Source organism: Phoenix dactylifera, chromosome 8 (genome assembly GCF_051530095.1).
Source record: "Phoenix dactylifera cultivar Ajwa chromosome 8, Ajwa_hap1_PhDact_Kaust_v1.1, whole genome shotgun sequence".
Classification (NCBI taxonomy): domain Eukaryota; kingdom Viridiplantae; phylum Streptophyta; class Magnoliopsida; order Arecales; family Arecaceae; genus Phoenix; species Phoenix dactylifera.
The window spans coordinates 23428864-23450736 of record NC_143197.1 but is presented as its reverse complement, the minus strand read 5'-3'; the positions used below and the strand labels follow the sequence as shown (position 1 = coordinate 23450736).

General features: G+C 36.4%; 1 protein-coding gene across 2 annotated transcripts in view; it reads right to left on the bottom strand.

The window, feature by feature from the left end:
- Positions 1-21873, bottom strand: part of LOC103697495 (long chain acyl-CoA synthetase 6, peroxisomal-like) — a 48138-nt gene that overhangs the window by 3025 nt on the left and 23240 nt on the right. The window contains exons 13-20 of one of the 2 annotated variants that reach the window (XM_039124663.3): positions 14221-14309; positions 14034-14122; positions 11711-11840; positions 11468-11586; positions 9082-9205; positions 8904-8990; positions 2741-2844; positions 2579-2664 (exon numbers count right to left, since the gene is read on the bottom strand). In XM_039124663.3, the coding sequence (XP_038980591.3) occupies positions 2579-2664; positions 2741-2844; positions 8904-8990; positions 9082-9205; positions 11468-11586; positions 11711-11840; positions 14034-14122; positions 14221-14309 (828 nt within the window). The remainder of the gene's footprint in view (positions 1-2578; positions 2665-2740; positions 2845-8903; positions 8991-9081; positions 9206-11467; positions 11587-11710; positions 11841-14033; positions 14123-14220; positions 14310-21873) is intronic. The other variant, XR_015968161.2, reaches the window with a different exon arrangement.

The window sequence follows — 21873 nt, the reverse complement described above, 5'->3', positions numbered from 1 at the left end:
TACTCTCCCCCCTCCCCAAAAACAGAAAAAGAAAAGAAGATCAAATACCTGATTGATGCAATAAACCAAAGAGAACTAGGCTTCTAATAGATGTTGATTTGAACAAGTGTAAAATTTTTATGTGCAAAAAATTTTGGAGATAAAGAATTAGAGCAGTAGTAACAAGTAAGTATAGTAATATTTTTCCATCTCTTCGTGAACCCAAAAAATAGAATAAAGTTGCACTTGGATTTTAAGCAATCCATTGATGGAATATGATGAATGGAGCTGCAAGAATTAGATATGGAACGTCATGTCTGAAAATTAAACCCATATAGCATATTTGAGGGCCTGTTTGGCATTGGTTTTGTTTTCTGCTTTTGTTTTCAAGTAACCAAAGAAGAAAAATGAACTGGACTGAATGATATGCATGATAAAATCCTCTAGTTGTTTAAATTATTTGTAAAACCCATGGAGCCTTTGCTAGCAAAGATTTATTGCTTTTAGAAAAGAGTAAAACTATAAGCAATAAATAGCAGAAGTTTTGTGCAAATGCTATCTTCAACATCCATCTCATTATGCAATTACACTAATTAGTTGAGAAACAAAAACACAAGATAACAACACTATACGGGCCCTGAGAAACAAAAATCTGGAAATTGACTAAAATTGGATTATTCAATTTGCTCAAGCTTTCTTAATAACTCCTTGAAGAAATCTATGATATTCCAACTTCATGTTAGCAAATATGCTATTCCAACTCTTGACATTGTGCCAAGAGTTATTCATGTTAAGCTTACGTCTACAATGACTGACCATCTGTTTTCTGAAAATGACTAATTTTTAACCAACTGGCACCTGGAAAAGCATGCCTTCTTTCAGATAAAATATTTGATTAATTCTGTTCTTAACATCAGTCCTTATGAAGTCAAGGGTGAGGACCATGATGCACCGTTTATTATGATAATTCAATCACTCATCCAATGACATGGAGAGTCAATAGAGCACATTGAAATATGAAAACTATCATATCGTCCAAATTTGTTTAAGTATTAGATGTTTATTTTTTAATATATTAGTATACTCATGATCCTTAGGTTGCTTATCTTTTAAGTAATTTGGATTTTAGTTACTCGGCCATCTAGTTACTTAATCTACAAGTTACATGAGCCCTAAGTCCTTAAAAAAAAACATATTTGGTTGGTTGCTTCTTAAGTTAGGTAGGCTATACATATTGAGCGTAAGGAATAGCTAAAAAGATAGACTTATACAATACACTTCATGCAAGTTGTTGTTAAGAAAGAAAGTTGTTTCTTTCCACTTATCCCTCTCACTCTATCGTCCTTCCTCTCTAGTTTCTTCTTCTCTACCCCCTACTCTATTTTTTTGATTTCTCTCACCCGTCATGCCCATCCAAAGGATGTTGATCACCATGGACTTATAGGTGAATTTTTTAGAAGGGGATAAAAGTAGACAGAGGAAAGTGATGCTGATAGTATGGTGGCTCTAAAGTCAAGGCATTTCACCATAGAATGAAAACCTAAAGCCCTAAAATTAAATAACAGCTTAGGCAGCTTTTGGGCAATTGTGGCGATGGTGGTGGTGGTGATAGAGATCGACAAGGGTGGTGGTGGTTGTGTTTGGCTGCGATGGCAGCAATGGTGGTGATGGCCATGGTGGTGGTGATAGAGATCGACAAGGGTGGTGGTGGTTGTGTTTGGCTGCGATGGCAGCAATGGTGGCGATGGCCATGGTCGTGGTAGGGATCGACAAGGGTGGTGTGGTGGTGCGTATAGGGGCAGCAGTTGTCGCCATGGATGGTTTCGATTTTCGAAAACTTTGAAAACTAGATTCTTTTTTTAGTGTTCACAATTTTCAGAAATGAAGGACTTTCATTAAACTGAAATAGAAACTAGGTCACGAAACACCATTTCTGCCAAGATTTTGTGTTTTTAGAAAAAAAAAACTAAAGAATGAAAATAATTAATGCCAAATAGGGCCTTACCCTCCTTTCTAGCCTGTTTGGATGCCCTAAGATCTTTTCAGTCTGATAAGATCTTCTACCAGGCATTCAGTTGAACTTGATGAGGATAGGGAAGAAGATAAAGAAAAGTTTGTTTGATCAAGGAAAGCAGGAGTGCAATCTTATTCCTAAAAGTTAGGCTAATTAGTTCGGATGAAAATGTGATTTAGTGTATCCCCAAAAAGTCGGGATAATAGAACCACAGGCCTCCCAATTTCTCAAAATTCTCAACTGTTAGAGCTTCCCTTCTTCAATCACTCAGATTTAGGGAGAAGGTAATACGGATTCGCCGCTCAGCCATCCAAAAAGGGCCCCTTAAAGGAATGTTCAAATTTATCAGATCACAATATTCAATAGTAATTAATCAATTAACTTTTTAATCCAATTATTATAAATTGTTACTAATGTAAAATTCTATTACCAAATCATCACATGCTTGGGAGTGTGTGCTACTAAAGGAAATTTTCATGGGATGTGCATAGTTCAGAAACTTAAATAGGTAGGTAACTCCATGGTCAAGAAGAAAAGGATGACATTTGCTACAATAAACTTAAAGAAGGTGAAATGGAGATCCACCTTGATTCCTTCAGATGCAGCCCAAGTCTTCAACACATCTGGCTCAACCGATACTATTGCAACTAGACAAGAGTTTAAGCTGTCACCTTTAATAAAAAAAACAATAATTAATGTGCATATAATGTGAAGCTAGAAATAAGCCAATAATATTCAGCTAGTTACCATAGACAAAACACTGAGAAACGAAGCTGCACTTAGCATAAACATTCTCAATCTTCTCTGGGGCTATGTACTCGCCTTGGGCCAACTTAAAGATATTCTTTTTCCTAACATAATTCAAAAATGATTGATGTACAGTATCAACTATAAAGTTTGTAGACAACATAGCAGCTAATCAGTAAAGTAAATATCATATGCATGCATACAATCACAAAAACAAACAAACATACAAAAGCTTTTGCAGGTAGACAAATAAAAGCATGCACACATACTTACATTATATATCTATAAGCATGTGTACATATTCCACTATATATGTGTGTATGTATGTATGTGTGTATAAATGTATAAGCATGTGTATATATTTAGCTATGAATGCATAAAAAATTGAATGACATGTATGATAACAAAAGAAGAAAAGAGAAGTCCTGAATTTGTATTCCATACAATAATTTATTGTGGGAGCCTCATATTTTAATGCCTAAACATGCAAAAATGCATACATATGCACTGCACACCCCTGTGCCCATGGCCCCGTACGTGCACGTACATGCACGCGCACACACCCACACCCACCCACACGCACATGCACATGAACATGCCCACCCATACACCCACACACACATGCATATGCATGCCCACCCGCACGCACCCACACCCACATGCACGTCCACACCCATGACCTTAAGCATGCGCCTGCCACACGCCCACCCGCTCATGCACATGCATGCACACATGCACACACGCCCACCCACTCGTGCACATACATACATACATATACATATACATATACATATACATATATATATATATATATATATATATACATACATACATATATATAAATATATATACATACATATATATATATATATATATATATATATATATATATATATATATGCATGTATATAAATGTATATAAGCGCATGTACATATTTAGCTATGAATGCATAAAGAATTGACAATTTAAGAGAGGAGACGTATGATAACAAAAGAAGAAAAGAGAAGTCCTGAATTTGTATTCAATACATTACCATACAGTAATTTATTGTGGGAGACTGATATTTTAATGCCCGTAGGCCCCGTACACTTGCATAAACAATTACCTTCTACCACATATCTAGTGTGTCACATTCCATGTGGTATACGAACAAAATGCAAACAATTTTTGCATGGTTCCCCTCAGCTGGAAATGGGTAAAGAAAACAATGCATGAGTGATATGCAGGAGACATATGTTAAAGAAAATTTCCCAGCAGTACAAAGCATTGTCCTATTTTTTTTTAATGAGTCTTAAGTGTTGCTTATGTTGTTCATGGTGAACCAGCATGCTAATTTTCTAATGCTTTAAGTAATAAGTACTTTTTTCTTGCCAATGTAACCTAAGCAACATTGTTTTTTCCCAGCCGGATCTAGGTATCGTTTCGCTTGTGCTTCTTTCAAGGGAAGCATTTCGCATGGAAGGCAAGAAGAAGAGAACTCAAACCTCAGGGAAAAGAGAAGCACTGCCAATAGGTATGAACTACTAGTAAACATATATACTCCGGAGAAATAAGTGGCTCACGAGGAATGGAAAGAAACATTCTCTATTTGATCTCGAAGTCCTCATATAACACTTCTTCCAGTCGGATCACTTGTAGGAATGACATAATGCTCATCCATGTTCCACACGGCCAAGGAAGCATCGTTTTTTAATCTAATGAAACCCGGAAGAGATTCTTTCTCGAGGAATGGAAGGCACTACAAGAAAGATAGACTCCTTTTCAAATCGCCCCGCGGTGTTGAAAGGTTCTCGAGATTAGTATCAGCAGCATAGGTAGCGGCACCAGTACCTGTTATGGAGGAGGCAGTCCAGCCAGGCCGAGAACGAAGCAGTTCAGAAAAGAAGATCTTCTTTCCGGCTTCGCTTGACCGATTCCTCGGAGTCGGAGGAAGATCGACCCTGAACAAGAAGGAGCTGCTCTCGATGTGAGATCAGCAGCAAAAAACTGTCATTTTCTGCTTGTAGCTTGCTTACTCTCCGTCTAGCGTGCGTTGGCGGCAAGGAAGGAGGCATTGGAAAGATTAGACCATACACAAAAGTACAAGAGGCATTCGGGAAGCGACTAGTCGCTTCTGGTGAAGCTTAACGAAGGCCGACCCCTTTTAGCCAAATCCAGGCTTTTGAGTTTGTAGCTAGGCAGCTACTCTGACGCTTCCAGCCCGTCCCCGGTAAATATTGGATCAAACAATAGGGGACCGTAGCACTGACCTTTTTTTTTCAAGACAGAAAACTAGGAAATTTAGAAGAGAAGGGTGGATGTGGCTGCTGCTTATCGACGGGCAGACCGGCTACCAGCAGCAATCATTAAATCTTTTGAACCTTCAGTTCTTCTTGCCCCAATTTCACTATCTCTAGAAGGTAAGACTATGAACAAACAAGTTAATGTAAAATCTATGGACAAGATAACAAACTCCACTTGAGCAAGTTGAAGGAATTTCTTCCTTCTCACTGATCGACTTAAGTTGGCATCAAAGTTTTGGCCCTCTATATGTATGGGGGCCTTCGTTTATGGTTTAGACGTGCGAGTAGTACAAGTAGATTGGAGAACCATTAACAGTAATTGAAGTTCGTTGAAGGATAAAGGCAAGTATAGATAATACTTCTAGCTCGAGCAACGATGCGATGAAGGGATGTCTTACACAATTGGAGGAAAAGATTGCCCACTCAACGAGATCATATCTTGATTAGTGACTTATTCATCTCAAACACCATCAACTCCTGTTGTAAGGCTATCTCCAACATCTAGAGACAATAATATATTATCTAATGAGGATGAGTAACATGTAGACACTTAAAATCCCCCTCTTCAACCTTTCAAAGTCGAACCTCAAATCAAGATCCCTATATATGATGGAACTATCAATGCAAAGAAGTTGGATAATTGGCTACACCAGTTAAAGACTTATTTCCTATGTAAAACTTATATCTAGAAGGTAGTTGTTGTACCACAAGCTTTCCAGCCATGTCCTTGGTGGAATTCATACATGAGAAACAAGGATATCACTAATCTTGGATGGAGAAACTTCAAGAGCCTAATGAAGCAGCAATTCTACCCAATCGACCATGAGGAAGATTGATGGATTAAGTGGCAATACTTGCAGTAGGAGTATGATCAATCTGTCCAGGACTACACTATCAAGTTCATAAGCAAACATCTCACCCGATCAATAATTATGTAGACTTCATGAAGCATGTCAAAGGTCTCCACAAGAGCATCTGAAAGGAGCTGAAACACTTCAAAGTTGAAGACATCAATAAAGCTAGCACGAAGATCATAGGAATGGAGGAGAATCGACTTAGGATAGGTACGAAGGGTGATAAACCCATGAAAGGTGGCTAAAAACTAGGCCAGAAGTGGAGGTAGAGCAAGAACAAGTCAACAGGACTCCTAAAATTTATTATGACCATTGTGGAATCAGTAGAGAGTTTGATGGCAAGTTTATACCATCAAAATTGAATTTGATGGCAAAAAAACCTGAGACAGTGATAGAAGCAGAATGAGATGCATGTGAGGAATTTTTCCCCTTAAAGATTCAGGTGAAGCAAAGTATCATCAAAGCTATGGTAGATCTTGGAAGCCAAAAGAATCTTATCTTTGAAAGTCGAGTTTAGAAGCCAGGGTTGCTGACTAAGCCTCACCCACATCCCTACTCTCTCAATTGGATTCAAAGGATGTCGAGCTTAAAATCACTAAGAGTTGTACCTTTAAATTCACAATGACTGAGAGGTAGATTAATGAAGTAACACGTAAAGTAGTTCCTTTGGATATCCGCCATATCATCCTTGGAAACTCTTACCGTTGGGGTCAAGACGCAATTATCTATAGTAGTAGACGAAGTATCTATTTGTAAAGGACGGGAAAGAATTATGATCAACGACTCCAAAACAAAAAGAAATATAAAATTATAAACCTTATGATTGCTTCTTAGGCGAAGCGATTTGTTAATGCCTAGAAAAAGTTCATGTTGATGATAATATGAGGTGTCGATGTTACTCAGGTGAGGCCAAGCTCTTGCCTCTCGATTCCATTGATCGATCAACTGAGATTAAGATGGAGGGGACCTAGACCCTACCTTCGTCAATTTTTTTAATTTCTAAATTTTTAAAAAGATTTGAGTTATGCAGGTTGAAGGAATTTTTTCCTCCTCACTCAATTGATCAATCTATGGACAAGTTAATCTAAAATCAAAATCAGTGGATTTCATTTTTAAGAAAATTTAAAAGATAAATGTCCTATTTAGTATAGCTAGCTTATCCGTGGCAGTAGAACATGGACAAAATTTCTTAGGAAGCATGCTAATCATAAGGAAATGAGCAAGGAAGCTGTTTACATTGGTTTCGCCCCTTTTCCTTCGCATTACCATTTGTTTGTTGATGGTTTCTCTTTTTCTTTTCTTTTTTTTTTCATGGCATCCTTTAGGATTCCTAAGTGTTTCTTAAGGCACTGGGCATACTGACATAGTAATAGGGTGGCACTAATACGAGGCTCGGCACCGAGATGGCGTACCTTGTACAACACAATTAAAAAAATATTATATTGCTAGTGATTACAGAATTACTAATTTTAAGTTTTTTCTCTATGATTGGCTATCAATCTAATGTCCAAACTCCACCTTTTCCCTTTTACGTTTGGGCAAGCATTGGAAGAGTTACATATATATTTCGGAGTAGTTTGACCCATACCAGGTCAGAACCGAGATGAGACATGGTTTTAACTTAATACAGATCCCGAGCCAACTTGAATCGACCAGTACTGATCCAAACTGAGCAGTATCGCCTCTTATTGGGGTGCGTACCATACTGTAAACTTATAGTGCCCAATTTTGGAAAGTGTTGGGATAAAAAAATAAGAAAAAGTGGTCAAGAGCTATCTTGGTATGAGGTGCATGCTGTATTGTGTCAAATTAAGCATAAATACTGAATCGACTATATGTACTGAACAGACCATATGAATCGGTATGGTACTCAGTTACCAAGACTGTGGACCTTGATCAGTACAAAATATAATTCCGAATAATATCAGAAAAATACAGATATTACCACAACAAGCATCAGAAAGAAAAATATGCCAAGATTAGTAAGTTCCGGTAAGTAAGACTAGAAAGTTCTGGTAAGTAGATGAATTTAGTTGTATCTGATGCAAGCACGGTATTTAAATTCAGACTAACACTGGACAACCTAGTGTTAGTTTTATAGTTCCACAATATGATGCTAAATTCTTTGATAATAGATAAAGAACTTGGGTCCCAATCAACATTTCTTTTAACCTTGTCCCTTCTAAAATCCTCCAACTTCACTCACTCTTTCATGAAGCCTTGTAAAGCAAGCTTAAAAGAAAGCAGGAGAGAGATATTAAAATGAAAAGTAAGGACAAAGCAGAGAAAACTATCAAGAACAGTGTAACAATAACTTGTCTCTTATCGGATTCGTGAGCAATGAAGACCAATCCCTGAAGAAAGAAAGCCGAAGAACAGTAGGGACTAGGGTGGAATCTAGAAAAGGTACAATAGAAAACTGCTAACTGTCCCTTATTTATGGTTAATTGCCTCAAAATTCTATAACTTTCTTTGTCCAACTGCAGCTTTTTGACAGTCTATTTTGCATGCACTAAGTAATTGCGAAGACTATTGTCAGGATGTTTCATCAAATGCACTAGAAAAGCTATAATTTGCTTACATGAAAGTATTATTGTCAAACCACAATATGATAAAAAGTTATCTTCTATCAGACCAACAAAAGCACAGAAATCAATAAATAATGAACAGAAACTTCTTCACCATGCATAGTATAATATGGATTCATCATAACAAAATATCCTACACTTATGGATTTTTTTTGACTTATGTAGTTGTTCAACATTTTTTTATAATGTTCAACATTTTTTCATAAATATAAAAAAGCTTCAAAGTCTATCACCACAGGATTTGCAAGACTTAGCCATCTGCACAAATTGTCCAGTGTATGCTTGTCATTTAGCTTATTGAGGCTTAAATAGTGTAATAAATGGGCATACTAACACATTTTTTCAATAAATATATAAAGTAAACAGTGGAATGAAAACGAATTTGGAGAATTTTTCAATTAAATTTAGATATCACAAAACTTAGGTATGCAAGCCTACCTGTCTATGATCTTTAGACGTCCTCCAGGCAACCATAGACCTATGTCCCCAGTATGCAGCCACCCGGCTTCATCAATTACCTCTTTCCTGTCCAATTACTTAAGCTTTTAACAAAACTAGTTTCTTATAGATTATAAGTGCACAGGAGCAAGAGTTGAAATGAGGTCTATGTGATTACGTCTGCACATCATCTTTGTAATAGCCTCGAAAAACTATAGGACCCCTGACACAAATTTCTCCACGTGGATAAGGTTGGTCGTCAGATGTGTAGCTCATTTCAGGAACATCTACAAGCTTGATCTCTGGGAAATAAACAGAACTCAAAATAAGAAAAAAACCCACATATACTATCACAACAGCAGGAGCTCCAGGAATAAGATACCCTGAATCCATCATTTCTTAGTTTAGCAGAAGTATCAAAAACACTATAAGCAAAGGACTAGCTAAAAGTTAAATAATGTGAAGAAAAACAAAATAACAGAAAAGCAAACGATATATTTTTAGGCATTAGCATCACATGTATGCAACTCATAATCTATAATACAATCTACAACAAAACTTTGAAACCTGAAGTAGAATTCATTATTTGCAGCATCTATTATATTCAAGCACACACTATAATCATACAAAATGTACAAGCCGGTACCGGCCCGATTCAAGCCGGTCCAATTACGGAACCAATCGATTCCGACCCAGTTTGGGTCGGAACAGTTTTTATATGCTGTACCGTACCAGTGCCTGTCGGCACCGGTTGGTACAGGCTGAACCGACCGGTACAGGTCGGTTCAGCAGACCATGATTTCAATACAAAAATATTTTTTGACAATGAAAATTCAGTAATTTAACTTTACAAAGGACTCCAAATACAATACTATGAAGATTGAAGAAAGCAACTTCTGCATCTGGAGCTCCAATTATGACCACTCATAGAATTTCAATTTTTTTGGACAACTTCCCTATAGAAACACATGATCAAAAGAGACCAGTTTACACTATTGCATGAGGAAGTAATACCATATGTCAATATCATATTCAATAATAATTAAGCTTCCAAGCTATTAGACTTGTACATAGACTTCAGCAAATAGTGCAGGACAACATATTTCGGGGGCATTCATAAAACATTGCCTGATCATAGACTTTCCTAGTAATCAATGCCTATAAAGATGCATTTTCTTAGGCTTTCCTAGATGAAATTAACTCAATCTCCATGTAAATGAAATGGCTTTCCTCACACAGATCCAAGTATCTAGGTTAAGCCATTAAAAGTCCGGTGCAGCAGTCGTGACCAATCTTGTACGCATTACCCATTCTTTTTCACAAAACACAACCTAAATTTTCAATATTTATATCAAATATGTTTTTAACAATAAAATGGAATCTTGTACGCATTACCCATTCTTTTGTACGGGACCGGTTTCGTACCGTTCCGGGCCGCCACCGGTACGCCGACCGGTACCGGTACGGCGGACCTTGATACAAACATTCTCTATAAAGGGGGATGGGTTCGCTTGCTCCAATATCTCCACGATGTGCAAGATAAAAAAAAAACATCCTTTATGTTGAAAATTGGGTTTTATTGAGATAAAAGTACTGAATAAAATGATAAAGCAAAATACCCTCACTATGCAGAGGAAGACTAAGAAAAATTAAATTTGAAATATAGAAACTAAAAATAGGATAAATAAAAATTAATACTGAAATATTTCAGACACAGAGAATAAGAAATATAAGTAAAAATAACTTACATGTTATAATAGCATCAAGAATGTGAACTTTCCTTACAAGTGAACATAAAATTTTAAAATTAAGATTAAATCAAAATCTTAAGTCGTATATTCATATGTGGCAAAAATAGAAATATAGTTAATAAATAAAATATGATAAATATGAAAGTTCCAGATACTAACTAAAAAAGACCAAAACATGTAGCTAATAAAGTGTATCTATATATAAACTTCAAAAATATAAATTTGAAAATAGTTCTACTGTTCTAGTCGGGTATTATTTGTGCTTTTGTATCACTTCATTTATATGCCATTGCAAAATATCAAATTACTCATACATAACCATGAATTATGATTAAATTTTGGACTCAATAACTACTGTAATCTAGCCTTTGCTTACCAAAAAATACAAAAAGCCTACTGCAATTCTCAAACTCATTATCCAGGATAAACTATTACATTTTTCAGACGATTCAGCTTCATGGACTTGTGCATGGAAACAGAGATTCCCTGTAATTTAATGCATTAACATTTGTGTTATTTATGTGATGATGCAACTACAAACATATGAATGGTCAGAATTACAAGATGGGAAAACTAAAAGAATGAAATAGAAGATATTTCCAAATGTTCCAGCTAATTTTTCATTATCCAAGTCTCTTGGGCGTCCTTTTTCTTTTGTCTGCTACTAAATACAGCCTATAACTGGAGAATGAATATCAACGAAGTGCATATGTCATCTAAAATATTCGAAGTATAAAATTATCAGAAATACAGATAAGCAGCATTAGCTATAGTATAATATTTTTCCCTCTCAATTCATGAAACGAAACTCACCACAAGCAGGATTTGGAGACCCGACATGACCAGTAAGCCTGTCATCTTCATCTGTTTCACTTATCACACAGGCCGTCTCTGTCATTCCATACCCTTCTATAATCAAACCACCAAAGCATCTGGAAGATTGCAAACCGTTTATTTGTAAGGAATAATCTACCAACTTTAAGTTGTATAAAAAAGATTAACTAATAAAATATAATATAAACAGATGAAAATTCGAGATATATGGAATTAGCTTACATTCTTAAAAAGTCCATGACATCTGGCGACAGTGGAGAAGCACCTGAAGTCAAAATCCGGACACGTCCTCCAAGTTTCTCTTTTATTTTGTTAAAAACTAGCCTATCCCACATTGGAGATGGATACTTGCCTGAAGGAATAGAATGTAGGCATGATTTATTATGTAACAGAATCAGCAAGTAAGTGAAACTGAATATCACTATCTACAAAAACTACTAACCACACATTTAGAACTGACAAGAATTAACCCTCCCTCCCCAAAAAGAAACAGACAAAATGAAAGTAATAAAAAATAGAAATAAACTAATAAATCTCTTTTTATATACAATAACAAGAAAAACCTCCACCAGGCCCAAATATCTTATTTAATTGTTATATACGATATATACAGAGAACTAACATTAAAATCTTGCCATACATTTGTACCATCAATATCATGACACCCAAAATCGTATTGGGATTTGTCCAAGCAATAATTTGATTAAGACCAAGGGGCTGCACCACTTTCCTGACAAGTATGTATAATCAAAAAGAGCTAGAGATATTTTTCAATGGTTCTTGATTTGACTTTTTCTGCAATCCATATAAAACATGTTCAACCTTTGTCAACCCCATTTATTAAATTTTTATCGACATCCAATATATCATGATAATAATAATAAATACTTGTGAAATTTGGAGTATCCATGTAGACATTTAAAACACTCATCAAATCCAACACTTTGCTAGTGTTTTTTCTGTATCTGTATTCATAAGATTCACTATTTCATTAGGACTATCAATATGAATAGATAGGCATGTATGACCATATACTCTGCATCCTAGACATAATTCTCAAGCTTTTTTTCTCCAGCCTATTGTGTCTTTGTCCTAAATCAACAAGAATATATAGCAAACCTTGAATTGTATATATTACCAATGTCGAGTAGTTTTAAGCTCAATTGTGGGTTAAGTATGCATTTATTTGGATGAAGGTATTCTAAAAACCTTGAAAGTGCCATTTATCCTTAGGTTGTCAATTTCAAGCATGCTGGATAATTCTTCTATGAACTCAATTATCTTGATTTTTAATGTAACATGAAATTGATGCAGAGGTCCACTATAAGAATTTTAAGGACCAACATAGACACCTTGGAGAGGGGGCGGAAAAATTTCGAGATTTTTAAATGAAGTCGGCAAGTCGCTTAGTTAGACCTTGGGGTACGGTACGGTGCCAACTTGTGCCGCCGGACAACCGGTACGGTGCCCGGTACCGGCATAATAGACCTTGGGGTGGTAGTTTAAACTTTAAAAGAACAAATAGCAACACAGCATGATAATGTCAATGGTGAAACAAAAGATTGATAAGACTGATTTGCTCATGAAAGATGCAAGTCAGAAAACCTAATTGATATGCATAGCACACTTGCAACCACTAGAGAAGAAATCTTCTCTTGAAAATGCTACACAAGTCTTAATCAGTTGGGCCATGAGTTAGAATTCCAATAACATATCACATTTTAGCAATTGGTAAGTAGTTCATTATTTGTTAAATAACATTAAGTTTTTGAAAAAATAATTTAGCATTGTGAGGTAACTTTATTTGCACAAATAAAGCAGAGTATGTTCTGTCCAAACAATTAAGAGAAACAATCTCAATTTGTTCTGTGAACTAAAGAGATTCTGAAGAGAATGATGTCAAAACTAAAAACTTAGTTGAATGGCAATTAATCATATATGGTTTAATACTCTAATTGTTATGACATTCTTAGTGGGTCATGAGTTGGTTATAACAAGCCTGAGAACAATGAAAAACAAGAATCCTAAGAAGATTCTAAAACTTATTCCTCGTGGATACACTTCTGGATCACTAGTGATAACAAATACTGGACCAAAACTTGAAGCCTGTCACTATTTCCGTTGCACTCTTTAGTTAACAATGACTTTTGGTAAATCAGATGTGGTGGTTATGCTTGATTGCATGGCCTAGTCATTATTGTTTAATCAAAACTCACTTACAGTAACTTCTTTAAATCAAAAGGAACATTTTCTAATGTACCCCCAAAAGGAACATTCTCATGGGAAGGGCAGTTTTTACCAAAACTTTGGCTGCATATGAACATGTACTGTCCTAGAGCTTTTATGCATCAATACATGCATAGATGTGTGCATATCTATGCATGTATAACTACGAATCCATCATTTTTAGCACATCCTTTGGCAGCATTCATCATTTCAGATGATATACCATAGTCCTTCTTCGTATTGTTAACATAATTGTCAAGATATATATGGAATATGGTCTAACATGGAACCAAACCAGCTTCTTTTTAACAGATCTCACCATTTGCTATTGCTTGCATCTTGGAATTGTAGGCAGCATTGAATAATCTCTCCCTTAAACCCCCAGATGTCTTTACAGCATTTATGATTCTGCAGTATATTATAAGCTACAAATCAATACACAAGCAAATGATTCTCGTAAGTAGTCTCGTAACAAAATGAAATGCAGCACACAACCATCAGATTACCCAGCATATATTCTGTTGTACAATCGAGGAACGCTGGAAAATATTGTCGGTCTCAGAGCTGCTAGGTCATCCATTAATTTCAAATTATCCTGGAAGCAGATGAAGAAGATTAAGAGACCAAGTATAAGATATATGTCTATCTACCTACATATGCATATTTATATATCTGCATGTATACGTATTAATTTCTGAAATAGAATGTGGTCAAGTGATAAAGGTGATGCAAGCAAATAAAGTACTGCATTGTACCTGCAGTTGACAAACATAAATTGAATTTTAAACAATATCGTATGGTTGTAATCTAGGTTGTAATCTCAGTTATTCATCTAAAAGTGACACTGTCAAAATTTAACTTCATATCCAAATAAATCAGTTTCAGCATGCCGGTTCAAAAAATATCCATTATTATGCTTTTCCTGACAAAAGAATAGTTTAGATAAACTAAAGAACCTGCTTATTTAATGGTTTTTGTCAACCTAAAATTATTGGAAACTCGGTTTTTAATTGGGTATATCTTCAGTCAAATGCAAGGATTGCCAAACCAGTACCAGGTATTGTACCGAGTATTGTACCGGTCGGCGCCCGGACTGGTTCGGTACCGGTTCGGACCGAACCAAATTGGTACCGAACTAGTTGGCTCAGTTCGGCAATTCTTGGCCCCAATTTTTTATTTTTTTAGGAGTTTTCTCTTTTTTCAAACTTTTTTTATAAATTGAAGTACAATTTGATATTTTTTTGATATTTTTTTGATATTTTCTGATGATTCTATGATCCCGATTTAAGCTAGATGATGCATCTTATTGCTTTAAAATGATACAAATCATAAAATGAACAATATAAAATATCTTCAAATCAAGATACAATCAATTACACACTTTTAAAACACTCTCAGATATCGAAAATCAAGTCGATGGCGATGCCTCTCGTAGATATCCGGATCATTAGCATAATAAGGAGGCAGATCAACTCAAGCGTAACATAAATCAATGTTTTTAACCCATTGACCTAGACCAACATGTTCTGGTGGCCAGGTCATGGGCCAGTGGTTCAACCATGGGTGGGCCCATTGACCCATGACATCATTAATGAAATAAATCAATATCTAAACATGGTAAAAAAAATAAAATTAACAAAACTAAAAATAAATCATAGAATTAACATTGATATGAATAAAAAGCTTACTTATATTTTAATTATTTCATTAGACATGCTTATTTGATAACAATTTTGTATCACAATTCACAATTATCTATTTTTAAAGGTTTATTTGATATTATCTAATTTAATGAAAGAATTATTTAATAAAGATGTATAATGCCAATGTGCAGCATCAGTGCGCTAAAAACATTTGATTATAAAATTAAAAATTTCAAAAGTATGTAAGAGAATTGATAACTAATTTACTTGTTATACCAAAAATTTAGATATTTTAGTTATTAAAATATTAAAGAAGTCATATTCATGTACAAATTAGCTTTAAGGTTTTTAGTACTTGGTTTTTTAATAATAAGAATATAAAATATAATTACTAGTCTTGATCACAATTCACAAGTATTAGTTATCTTGGTGGTTAGGTGGTGGTGTGGTTGTCAACCATGAAATCCAAAGCTTTTTTAGCTTTAAAGACTTGACTCGAATGGCTTAACAAGGTTCAACCTATCAGGGTGCGGGTTGGCCCATTTGACCGGCCTAAAGAGTCTACAAGTGACCCAACCCAAAAATATTAGCAGGTCACGAGTTTAGCATGTCGACCCCTGAGCTACCCATGGGCTTTAGAACATTGATATCAATAGCAATAGCTGGTGCTGGGAAGAGAAATTAAGTGAGTTCTGCAACAGCTTGCGGAACCAAAAAATACAGGATCATTGTATTCAAGCATGACGCATCTTTCTTTAGTTGTCAGAAAAATTGATACCATGTATCGCAGCCCTTTCAAGAGAACAGGGTAGTAAAATGAGTCGGCCTGATATCAAAGGACAAAAAGTTTCTATTGGATCACAGGATAGCAAGTTGACGTAATGGAAAGATGTACAAATAAACCTCATTTTTCTTGTTAGGCTTATCATATGCGATCAAGACGATGTTAACGACCATGAAATTAGTTAATAGTAGCCATAAAACATATGAGCCACTCAATTTTTCTCTTTTCTTCCCTACTATGATTAAAAGTGAGATATGAAGTTTAACTTCATAATAGACTATCCATATTATGCTGATGTACCCTTCTACTACCATAAGTAACCTAGGGGTTTGAAGTAAATACGGGAAGGCAAATATAATTTTTATGAATGAGCTTCTATGCAATGAATCATCTTGATAAATTTTATACATAAGAGTGACTAGTTGCAACCCTTAGGCTAGCATGAATCACAACCACCAAATCCTATACTAATCCCTGAGATAAAAGAAAAAGAATTCTGCATTCAAGTCCTTTCAGAGTGCACAAATTATGGTTTGAAAACTCAGTTTCAGTTCTAGATGAATCAATCGGTTTTGGGTTTGACAATTTCAATGACTTCAGTATACAAAATTGCTTGTGACCTTCTAAGTATATTATTTTGATTTGATATTCTATGCGCAAACAACAAAATATATGTGTTTATGACATGGTCTGCCGAACTGGGCCGAACCGCCCGATTCACCCGTACTAAACTGAACCGGCACGGAACCAGCACGATTCAGCCTGTATTTTCAGAAGATACCATGAACCACTTCGAACCAGCGGACCAATGCGAACCGCTCAGTTCGCACTAGTTTGAACTGATTTGCCCCTTTCTTTCCAAAAAGCTTGAATTTATGGTCAGTCGAACCAGGATAAACTACCCATTTCACCCTTATTGGTACCGTACCGAACTGGTAACCGACCAATACGGGTCTCAATACCACTTCGGCTAACCTTGGTTTATGAGATGCATGCTTACATGTATGTATTCATGCATGCATTAATGCATGCTTGCATATGTGTGCGCGTATATAGGTATATATGCAAGTAATGCATGCATGTATATATGTATATATGAATATAAGATAGCAAAGAGGGGCTTACACTAATATCCTACACAAATAATTTTAAATATTTGGGCTAGTTTTTTATTCTTCTTTGGTAGATTGGACTAGTGACTCTTCAGTGGTAAAAGGGCCACGTGCATGGATTATGAGGCCGACATGCTACATCAGGCTGCTTTTGCACCAATATAAACTGAAGAGAATTTGTACTCTATTAACTTGGCATCATGGTTCGTCAAGAAACCCTTCATGCTAGCATTTTTTTGGAAACCTTTTGCGACCGGCGTGTTAGGGTTCCATGCCTCTTCCCCATCCCCCTTCAGCTCAGCCTAAATTTAAAGAGAGAACAGAGAAGTGCTCACTGCTATGATGTGGAAGTGAAGGCTGGTGAGAAAGGTATGTTGAGCCATTTTTCCTTCTTTCCTTTATTCTTTTTCCCCCATGTTTCATGGCTTCACCAGGCTAGAAGGGACAAGAGGCGGAATCCCCTCTCTAAGATTCCTTGGGGCTATGTCCATCTAGGCAGTCCATTGGGTAGGGCTTCTTGCAAGGCAGATGCATGTCCGTGGCGTATCCCGGTGTATCAGGAGTGTCATGTTGTGTCCCCATTGGGAGATGACAAAAAAAAAAACTAAATATTTTTGTGTTCTAGTAGCACTGTTAAAGAATAGTATATCATTTAATTTTTTGATGACAATTTAGCCCATAAAAAACTAAATGTTAATGTCTAAACTCTAGGACAGATAAGCTTTTATTGAAAAAATTATCAACCCCCCCCCCCCTTCTCTCTCTCTTTCTTTCAGAAGTCTAGTATCCCAATGTTTCCAAATATTCACAAACATGCACATATTGAAATCTAAGCTTGCGAAAATGCCCCTCAAGAAGGAAATGAAGATATGACACAAGATTAGCAGGGATGGGCTAGATTTTTGAAAAAGAGGCTCTTAAGCAAGTTTTAGCAAATTCTGAAAAATTGTAACCTAATTTTGGCTCAGTGTCAACCAAAACTGATCTGATGTCAGTTTCAAACTTTTGGAAGAAATAATAGACCATGGTATAAATACAACACAGCACCTAGATCTTCCTTATTTGAAGAGTTAAATTGATTAGCTAAGAGGAAAGTGATGAGAATGAGAAAAGTGATAGGACAATTTTCTTGAGAGAGAACCATGCTGACTTGTCCAACTTAATTCGCAGTACAAAAGAATATTCAAGACAATGGTGAGAGGTCGTAACTTGCGCATATTGTTGGAACTTGAAACTATTAGTCCAAAAATAATAACCACAAGAATGTTACCTAGTTTTATCTTCAATGAAAAGAATGAAAAATCGTAACAATTGGCCTTCATGTCAAGCATCACCAAGGTCAGTTTCCTTAGAGAAATGGGCAGCAGCTCGATCTATATTACTAAAGCAGCTCATATCCTTCTTGGAAAGTCATGACCATGTCCCAAGAGCAACAAGCACAATGAAGGAGCATAAAGAGCTTCGAGCATTGAAGAAACATTATTCTTAAATTTTCGAAAAAAGGAAGGGAGATTGAAGAGGATGTCATCCATGGGATTAAAGCAAAATGGTTAAAATGGTGAAGTGCCACTGGGGTATTATGTGATAGTAGTAGGATACCTACTTTATAGGATAGCCATACGACTATCTATGCTTTATAGTACAAAATGTTGGATAGCTAGTGCACAAGATGAGTGTGGCTGAAATGAGAATATTTGATCAATTTGTGGTAATACAAAAAAATATAGGAACGAAGTCATTCGTAAAAAGGTAGACATGGTACCAAGTGAGGGCAAATTGAGAGGATGACTTCGATGGTTTGACATGTACAAGATAGGCCTAGGGATACACTAGCATGGAGTGATTTGTTATATATAGAAGAGGTAGAGGTAAACCAAAAATCACATGGGATGAAGTAGTAGGAACTAGGAAGGACCTGAATCGTTACATCTTTAAAAAAGTGTGGCCCTAATCACAACAAAATGGATGAAAAGGATTCATGTAAACGACTCCAACTAGTTTAGGATTAAGACTTAGTTGGGTTGGGTTGAGATGAGTTGAGTAGAAGCCCTTGAAAAAAAGAAGATAAGCATATCTAGTCTTGGCTCACAACATTATTTTTCACTGACAAACCTTAGATTTACACGATCAGCTACATCTTAGCTCGGAAAGAGGCATTGCTGGTTGGACTTTCGACAGCAATGGACTATCAAGCTTAGATAAGAGAAAGGTCCGCCGAACCGGTATCGGAACTTATACTTAATCGGTAGATAGGTCGGTACGGTATTGGGTTGGCACCGTACCGACATACGGTACGCTTGGACGTGCCGGTTCTACCTTTTTTTTGAGTTTTTTAAGTTCAATTAATTGGTAATCAATATTTTTTAACTTTTTCAATAATTTTAAGTCTAATTTGATGTTTTTCTTTTTTTTGATGTTTTTTAATATTTTTTGATGTTTCTATGCTCTCGGTTTAACCTAAATGATGCATCTTGTTGTTTAAAATGATACAAAACATAAAATAATTAGTGAGAGATTTTGCGTGCTGCAAAAAGCAAGACGAAATATCCTCAAATCAAGTACTGAGGTGGAAAATATTAAATAATACAATTAATTACATATATTTAAAGTACAATATATATACCGATATCTAAAATCTCATCGAGTGGCGATGCCTTTCGTAGATATCCGGATCATCAGCATAATCAGAAGGTACATCAGCCCAACCCTCTAACCAAGCGGTGTTGTAGTCTTGTATGTTCATCCCATAAGGAACGCGCTCTGGGTGATAAGCACACTCAATTCTCTCGCTGAAGCTCTAACTCTAAAAGGTGTTCTCTGGTTGATAAAATGACTATACAGAGGCCCATCCGAATAAGCCGGCAGCAAAATCCGACTCGTAAGATGCTCCAAACTGCATAAAATAGTAGCTACCAAAAGATGCTTTAGACGCACCATATCCATATCCGTATTCGTATAGGTCATAGGCTGCATGTGGCTGCGGATAATAGGATCCAGTATATGACTCGAAACCTAATACGTTTATAAATCCTACTCCACATACGAGGTCATCTGTAGATACAATGTCTCCTCCTGAATGACCTCAAGAAGCCCTTCTTCTATATGCAATCTGATCCTCGCGGGCTCCACCAGATCGTGCACCGTGGTCCCTATCCTATGTAGCATGCATAAACTAGGACTCACCGATAAATCGAAAACCACCTTGCGGTAGTGTCTTATAAATGGTAGTCTCACATTCTCCACTATCTGACCAACAAATCCATGACCACCAAAACTGTTGCTCCTAGTGTCTGAATCTGAGTGAACTGGCTCCTCCTCCACACTCTCCATTGGGGCTCTACCTCCTCCGTACGGCTTGCTGGCCCTCCGCCAGTCAGCCTCCACCTCCCTCTCTCTTTCTTCCTCTCCCTCTTCCTCCCTCCCCTGCTATCTTCCCTTCCTTATCTCCGCCTCCATCGCTGGTTTCTCATTTTGGTTGTCGGAACTATTCCAGTCCGCCGTCGGTATGGCTCGGTATGCCCCGAACCAGGCGATTCGGGATAGTTCCGCCGATCATGCTCTAAAGTATGTCCCCTAAATGATGTTTAACAGCACCAAATGCTTCATTAAACTATTTCATGTTCAAAATTCTGCACAAACATATCTATATGTTTTTTCCCTCTATTTCTAGTTGTATAGGATGAGCTATTACATGAGCCCTTCTTCTTCTCTCTTCTTACCTTCCCTTCTCTTTCATTTTCACTTCTTCAGTTCTTCCTCTTAACTCATTTCCTTCGACTTTTCTCCTTCTTGTCTAATATCTTCTCCTAAAACCATTGCTCACTCTAACTAAAATTAACAAATCTTATATGCATCTTTCTTCTTAAGTTCTTATTCTTAATGCAGAAGGTATTTGAGGGCTCTTAATAGGGTCGCTACAATGATGTTTAGATGCAAGCACCTACGACCTCTCTAGGCACCACATCAGCTAAATATAAGCACAACATGCACTAGCACGATCTATCATAACAAACTCTTTGCCTAAAATAAGCCCTATGATGTGACCAACAAGCCAGTGTGTGATATAAAACCATTCCAACCCAGGTCAGCACGTGCGGGGCACGTGATAATTAATTCATGAGTTTCCAAAGCTTTTCCTCCAAGGTTCACCATACCGGTGCATACTGCCTCGTACTGAGCATACTGTTTTGTACTGATACCGAACCGTTCCATACTAAGCCTCTATACACTGAATTGATCCCTGAACCAAGTGTACTGACACTGTAGTAGCATAGTACTGGTACAAGATCCAGTACTAAGATTGCGATCCTTGTTTCCTTCTTTTCTCTTTGGCATCGATTTCCATGACTTCTTTTCTTCATGTATTCTATTCACTCTTTTTAGTTTTTCTTTTAAATTACCACAAGCTCACCACATTTCTTACAAAAATGACTCAAGCTAGCTAGTCTAATGATATCACAACCAGAAAGTCCAAGTTGTTAACAGAAGTTATAGGAAATTTCTTTCAAGTAGAATGAAAGATTTTTAGTAGGGACGGAATTAATTAGTTTGAAAAACTAAAAATGGAGAATGGATAACCGACAAAAATAATGTATTGAAATTAGTTAGTGAAGAAGTTTT